The 7,493-nt window shown below is 50.5% G+C and overlaps 1 protein-coding gene across 2 annotated transcripts in view; it reads right to left on the reverse strand.

Annotated features, from left to right (window-relative positions):
- Positions 1 to 6,352, reverse strand: part of SCAF4 (SR-related CTD associated factor 4) — a 28,825-nt gene extending 22,473 nt beyond the window's left edge. For both annotated transcript variants that reach the window (XM_071417928.1, XM_071417926.1), the window contains exon 1: positions 6,134 to 6,352. In XM_071417928.1, the coding sequence (XP_071274029.1) occupies positions 6,134 to 6,163 (30 nt within the window). In that variant the 5' untranslated portion in view covers positions 6,164 to 6,352. The remainder of the gene's footprint in view (positions 1 to 6,133) is intronic.
- Between the last annotated feature and the right edge of the window lie 1,141 nt (positions 6,353 to 7,493).

Here is a 7,493-nt window from a genome sequence, read left to right on the forward strand (position 1 = left end):
CCAGAAGGCTCAAAAGCTGGGATGGGGGAGGAAGAAAAAGAGGCAGCATTACGACAGACACTCCATATCCCCTCCTTTACCCATGAAGAAGCCACTGGCTCCTCCAGGAACGGATCCAGTCCCACAGAAAAAGAACAAAGGAGCTGGTGTGGAAGCACTGCTTTGATGTTTGTATTTCAGGAACACAAAGAGAGACCCCAAGGAAATTGGGAGAGCTCAGAGCAGGGCCCAGGGTGACTACAAACAAGTGCAGCAAAATAATAAAAAGAAATGTCCTAAAAGTATCCCAAGCAGGACATTGCAACTGGGGGAAACACAGAAAAAAAAAAATAAAAATCCAAGCACACATCAACTGCCAGGGAGAATGAAGGCACTGATACATGAGTGTCCATATCTATCCATCCATCCTGCTCTTGTCACCCCTCCCACCACCTCCTGGAATTTTACCTCAGAATTTTGCTCCTTTTCTTGAAATTACCTAAGATCTTAGAACACCAAATAACTCTTTATAGTCAATTTTTATGTCATTCTTGGTATGTTACAAGTGTCAATGCCATGTTTTAGAGATGGCTACAGCTAGAATTTAGCTCCCTTCCTAGTTCCTCATGGCTTCTCCCTGTTGGAAGGAGGAGCTGCTCACACGACACCCAGGTATTTCCAGTTGCATTTGCTCAATTAGACCTGGATCTTCTTGCACACACATTTCCCAAACCACTATACAAAACAGTCACACAACCACTAGTTTTAGAGGGCTGTTTCACAACAATACATCCAGTTTCTCATGATCAGCTCAAGGAACAACTTGGACACAAAAACTTACACTCTGTTCACCAAAAAAAAAAAAAAAAAAGTATGTGACAAAGGCAAAGAAAATTTACAGCTTGAGGTTTTCCAAAGTCCTGCCTCACAACAGGAACCTGCGCCTGCAATGCTGTGACCTGCTAGAAATGACTTTCTGCTTTTACTGCCCCTAAGTGCCTGTTTACAGGATGTTGATACAAAAGAAGCAGAGGTGTTCAAGGGTATTGAACTCAGGCCACAGTACAAAATATGTCTTCAAGAGTATTTCTGGGTGCTTCTCCCAGCGGGATGGAAGTACACAGTAAAGTATCTATAAAGGCAGGGATGCAAAAGGCAGAAAATTCACCTCCTCAATTTCAGGTTAAAAATGCTATTAAACCACAGCAGGACAGCAAAAAGGAGACCAAGCACAGAGTGACTGTGCCCAAATGCAGAATGAGTGTGAAACACAGGAGCTCCACATGGGGCAGAGTGAACAGAGACCTTCCAGCTCTCACTGTGCCCCTGCTCCAGCCCAGGAGCCCTGTGAGGTGCAGGCAATGGCACAAGGAACACGCTGCTGATGGCCTTCACTTCTCAATCTTCTGAGCAGCAAATTATTAATTTCTCTCATTCTATAATTAATGTCCTTTGATGGTTTCATTTACATGGAAACCTGAGAACCAGGGGGGTTTGAAGTAAAGGGGAGAAGTGCTACGTTAAAATTTACCCAGCTTGATGTATGATCTTAAGAGAATCTGTTTAAAGTGGGAGGTAACACAGTGAAAATACCTTTCAGGACTAGAACTGACTCCCTTGGCTTTGCCCTCTTGCTCAAATGTCTGTGCCATAAAAAGGTGTCTGTATTTACAAACAAAGAGCTGTGGGCCCGTTTTATACAGTCACTAAACATACCCCAGAGCACAGCAGCTGCACAGAGAGGAAGGAGCTCCTGAGCCAGACAGTGGTCAGTGATTAGGGGATATCAAGCAGCCAGGTCATTGTCAGGACACCTCACCCAACCTCCCCTTCTCCAATTTCCAGAGCAGTCTAACACACCCTCAACCATTTCAACAAGCCTTAGGTGTCCAACAGCCCTTCCCAAAGCAGGTTCCACATTCATTCACTGCCTTTTGGAATGGATTTTATTCCTGCATTTAGAAAGCACCCAACCCAGCCAACCACCAGTGACTCACAGACCTAAGTGCAGTTACTTGTTCCTGTACAGAAACGAAGGGATTGTGCAGGACACGACCAACAAGTACAGATATTGCACTATTTTGTTAACAAAACACCTTTACTGTTAATGCATGACCACATCTCTAAAAGCAATTCTGTCACTCTATACATTTTCCTTCCCCTATAAAAGCCACTGACTCCTTTCCTCTTCAGGCCCCCGTTCTTCCTTAAGGCAAGGAGAAGGATCTGTTGCTAAGCTGTATCTCAGAGGATCAACGCAAGTTTGAAATGCTTGACCACCACCTGTGAAGCACAGCAAGTATTAGGTGCTGCTGAAGGTAAGAGAACACCAGAACATCCAGAGCTGTCAGGCTGCATTCTTTGGAAAATAAAGTGAGATTTGATTTTGACCAGCTATGACCCCCAGGCAATGAAGCTCAGCAGCACTTCATCAACTAAGCTACTTCTGTGGCCTAGAAAGACCATTCACAAATCCTGAATCACTGGGGAGAAACATCTTCACAAAAGATACTCATATGAAAATGACATCATGCGAGTGCACAGAATGGAGTTTTGTTTTCTCCTCATGTGCTCTGGAAATGCAGCTTCGGGGATCAGTGCAGGGCTCTTTTGTCCAGCACATCTCCTGGAAAGCTGCTTGTCCCACTGCTTCTTACCAGGAATCCCTACAGAGCTCCCAGTGCTGCTGCAAACAAGTTCAGAGCAAAGAGGCCCCAGGCAGACACTGGTAGCTGTGTCCTTCTGCTTTTCTGTGCACATGGAGCCTCATTGGGCATCCTGAGCTCCAGTAACTGCAGGAGAACCACTGGCAAGGATATCCTGCTAACCTCTATTTATAGCTCCTCAGGATGCAGGGGAAGGCTGTCCCCAACAGGCAAAATAAAGTCCTGCCACTGGCAGAAAACAGCCACACTGGGTCCAAACCTCAGCTGTCCAGTGCCCTAAGGATGGGCAAACAGCAAAGAAGGAATGTGCAGCCCCAGCTTTAAATAAACAGCCCCCTGCACCTCTCATGGGTTTGTCTCTAGGCACATGGAGGTGGGTACCAATTGTTTCAGGGGTACACATTAACAACTGAGACACGGGACTGAGTGAGTGATGTGCATTACTCAACACAAATAAAAGATTACAAAACAGGAAAGTTGACTTTATTCTACTTCCAGCAGCAAGATTGTGAAAAAAAAAAATAAAAAAACTTTATTTCTAACTTTTATAACCAGTAAACTATGCTTCAAGTTTTCCAGATTAAAGAAAAAGACAGGCATCCCCTAAACTAAAACATGCCAAGGATTTATATGGCAGATGTGTGGGTTCAGTGGGGGTTTTCTGTTTGTGTTTTGGGGGTGTGATTTACATTTTTTTTTAAAGAAAAATGTTTGCTTGTTTTCGTCTTCTGTCCCATTATCCATTGACTTTTGTGATTTATTTATACTGTCTCATTACTGTAACAGAACATATCCACCTAACAGCACATGAATTCTAACTGGTGAAAGTGAACTCCTCCGAGAACACACACTGCACTACAGACCTGTCAAATCCCCCCCATTCAGCTGGCAGCACCTGCTCCAACTACAGCTGCAGGAAAAGAAAAGGCAGCCAATACAAAACCCCTGCACGCTCCTGTAGAAACACGAGCACTTGGAAGAGGATGTTTATTGGCAAAGCTGCATTCAAAATGCAGGTCCAAAGAACACGATTGGCAATGGCACCACAATCCAACACAAATTATACAACCCTGGAGTTCCCACCCCCTGCCAGAGCCAAACTCACTGCTCTCCCTCCCCAAGCCCTTCTGCCCAAGAGGGGACACCAATCCCACCAGGTTTACAGCCACACTTTGAATTTGGGCCTCCCACCGTCTGAGAAATTGCTGCCAACACCCCAAAAACCCCAAATGACAGGACCACCAGATGGAGTGAGGGGCATTTCCTCTTTCAGGCAGAGTGGCCAAGAGCTGGCAGGTGCCACCTCCAGAGAATCACCTCCAGCACCCATGGCAAGTGCAGCACCAAACTGCAGCTGCATTTGCCATGGTAAAACTGTAAAACTGCAACTTTCCCTGTCTCCAGTGGCACTGTACAGCAATTCCTGCACCTACAGCAAGTGCAGGAATTCCAGGCCTGTAGGGCATCCTGTATTCCTGCAGGGTATCCTGAATTCCTGTAGGGCATCCTGAATTCCTGCAGGGTATTCTGTAGCTGCCCCATCTTCACTGCTGAAGCTGCTCCCCTCCCAGTAAAAGATTTAACTCTTCAGTGAGCTGGGAGTGGCAGCCCCAAGGCCTCAGCAGCCTGTGCTATCCCACCACTGTGGGAACAACACCCAGAGCTTTGGTGCAAGTGCTCTGTCCCTGGGAAAGGGCAGAAAGGAACAAAACCTGCCCATAAATCTGAGCCCCCTCACGGCTCCTGTCAGCCTGTGGGGCTCTGCGTGCACAGCTCCAGGCAACACAGGAGGAAAGGGAAGGGAGCAGTGTGGAACTGGACTTTATGCCCTGCACAGCTCCTGAGAGGGAACAGGGCAGGAAGCACACAGCCCCTGAAATTATCCACGTGCTGCTTTACACACCAGCAGCTCCAGGGAAGCACTCAGGCGTGCCAAGGGCTGCAAACAGGGATTTTAGTGAGTGCACATCTCTCCCCCAGATCCGAGATGCAACTGAACCCTCCAGCAGCCCCGCACCGGGATTTCCCTCAGCACTCCCAACTGCACCGAGGGAAGGCATCCCACCCTTCCTGCATGGAGAGGAAGAGGAGGGGATGCAAACACCGGTTGCCAGGACACGGGTTGGTCACGGGATCCCCGAAGCACCAACTCCTGCTCTGCAGGCACGCTCAGCACCAGCACTGGAGTCACTGTGTGACAGGCCCTGGGCTCTGCCAGCACCGCTGCTCATACTGAGGCAGGAAATTAACAATATTGCTGCTCCCTCCTTCTATCAACACTGAAAATGGCACACGTGTGCAGTTGTAATTTTTTGGGGAAGGTGGCTTTGCACCCTGCCATCCCACTGGTTTGGAGCTGCACAAAACCCCCAAACACTGGCAAATAAACAAACCACTAACAGGATCTGCATGATATCCACTTTTCCCTTTGCTCTTGCACAGTTTTGGTATGGATGAGGGTATTCCCAGGTGTGTGTGTGACAAAGCCTTGCACATCCTGAGTCCATTACAGGGGAGCAGCTGCCATTTCTCCCGTTTCTGTTCAACGGGCAGGCACAGCCACCCAGCCTCCAACAGGAACCTGGCAACAGGCTCTGCCTCAGCTTTACATGACTTTCTGTCCATGGAGGGTCTGCAAAGCCACACCGTCCAACCGAGGAAGAAAAGCGCAACTAACAGTAATTAATAATTGAAGTCACGTGTCAAAAACTTTACACAGCAGAGGCTGGATGGAGTTGCTCTATATTATGGAAAAAACAACCACGATCCTCTTTGCTTCCAACTGACTAAGAAATAAATTAAAAAAAAAAAAAAAAAAGAAAAACAAAAAACAAACCAAAACCAGAAGAAGACAGGAAGGGACCTTTGTGCCATAGCAAAGGCGAATAAACGCCTTCCAACCTGTCCGGTCCCCGGAGCTGGGATCGATCCCCGAGTCCCATCCCAGGGATGAGCCTCCTCCCATGGCTCCCTGCCCCTGCAGCCTGTGCCCGTGCCGCCGCCTCCCACCGCGGCTCCCTCGCCAAGCCACTACCGGGAAAGGCCGGTCCCGAACCGCGGCTTCCCCGGCTCCGAGGGCGCCGCGTGACAGCCCGGGCACCCCGCGACTCGGCCCGGGATCCCGGACCCCGCTCTGCGGCGCTGCCCGGAGGGGAGCGAGGCAGCGGCGGGAGGACGGAGGCTGCCGGGCAGGCCCGGGGCTCCCTCCAACGCCTCCCGCCGCGCAGGCCCGGCCCGGCCCGGCCCGGCCCGCGCGGGGCCTCGCGGAGCGGCCGCTAAACGGCCCGGCCGCGCTCGCCTCCATTTTCCCCCGCAGCAGCGCTCCCCGCCCGGCGGCGGGCCCGGGCCGCCGCTCCCCGCGCAGGCCGCAGGCGGCGGGCCCGGGCCCGGCCGGAAGCGCGGAGAGCCGGGGGACGCGATGGCGGCCGCCGTGTGTCCCCCCCCCCGCGCCGCGGCCCGCGCTTCGCCGCCCGCTCCTCGGCTCCCACCTCTTGGTTGAAGGCGTTCACGGCCTCCATGTCGGCGCTGGCGGCGGGACGCGGCGGGCAGGCGGCGGGCGAGGCGGGCGGGCGGCGCGGCAGGGCCGGTCGGTGCCCTCAGGGCGCGGCCATGATGGCGGCGGCCATGGCGGGGCTCGCGGGCAGCGCGCGGCCCGGGCCGACCGCGCGACGGGCGGGGGGGGGCGAAGCGCGGTGCACGCCGGGATCGGCCGGGCCTCCTCCCGGCCCACGCGAGACGTTGGGCGGGAGGGATGGCGGCGCCACGTGACCGCTCGGCGCCATGTCAGCGCTACCCCCGCTGTGGCGGGCGGGAATGGTGGCACTGTCAGTACGCTCAGCTGCTGTCACTGACACCGACACTGCCCTAGCCCCCGGCACAGCACCGCTGTCCCGGCACGCCCCACCGGCGCCGCGGGTCCCCCCCTCACAGCAGTGGGGCGGCTGCCCCTCACGGGCTCGGCTGGGTCCGGCTGAACTCGGCTGGACTCGGCTCGGCTCGGTTCGGCTCGGCTCGGTTCAGCTAAGCCCGGCTCAGTTGGGCTAGGCTCAGTTCAGAAGAGTTTTAGGGCAGCTCAGTGGGTGCAATAAAATTGAACCATAGCAATAAAATTGACCATTCGAAATGAAATTTCGAATTTTGGGTCCTATCAGTGGTTTTCTGTGGGATATAAGCACGGAGTATTAAAGCCTGATAAGGGATGTGTGACTAATTAACTTGTAAGCATTTTTGGGTTTGCAATACACTGGGTAAAAAAAAAAATTAAAACCCCGATATTTATATTTATATTTATATTTATATTTATTTATATTTATATTTATATTTATATTTATATTTATATTTAGTTGTATTATATTTGAGAGAAGAGGAATAAATCCTATGCAAGAGACAGCTCTCAGGTCAAAGATGATAACAGAAGATAAAGATGATTTCCTTGGTACTCTGGAGAAGCACCGATCCAATCCTAACCTGTGGTTTCTATTAAACTTTCCGGGTATTGGGGAGCAAATAATTCCTGAGAGACTTCACACCTTCAATTTAAAAGCTTTTTAAAATTTTTTTTATTTATTTATTTACTGCTGTTCTGCCAGTGCCTGCAGTGGCCAGGAGATGGCCCTGATGTCCGCACTAAGATTAAAACCAGGGAAAACACAATTTTCCCTCCCTGAAACTGTATCTGAGGAGTGTCAGCAAATCTCTTGGGCCGATGGTGATGAAAATAAAGATTTTTTCCCACTGAAAAAGTACTAAAATCTATTACAAATATAATTCATAACTATAATTATACACCCAATCTATTAAAAAAACCCAAAAAATAAAACTTTTCAACCTTTACTTTCCTTCTTCTCC

Source organism: Agelaius tricolor, unplaced genomic scaffold, assembly GCF_023055355.1.
Source record: "Agelaius tricolor isolate 1412-34295 unplaced genomic scaffold, bAgeTri1.0.p SCAF_71, whole genome shotgun sequence".
In the NCBI taxonomy this organism is placed as follows: domain Eukaryota; kingdom Metazoa; phylum Chordata; class Aves; order Passeriformes; family Icteridae; genus Agelaius; species Agelaius tricolor.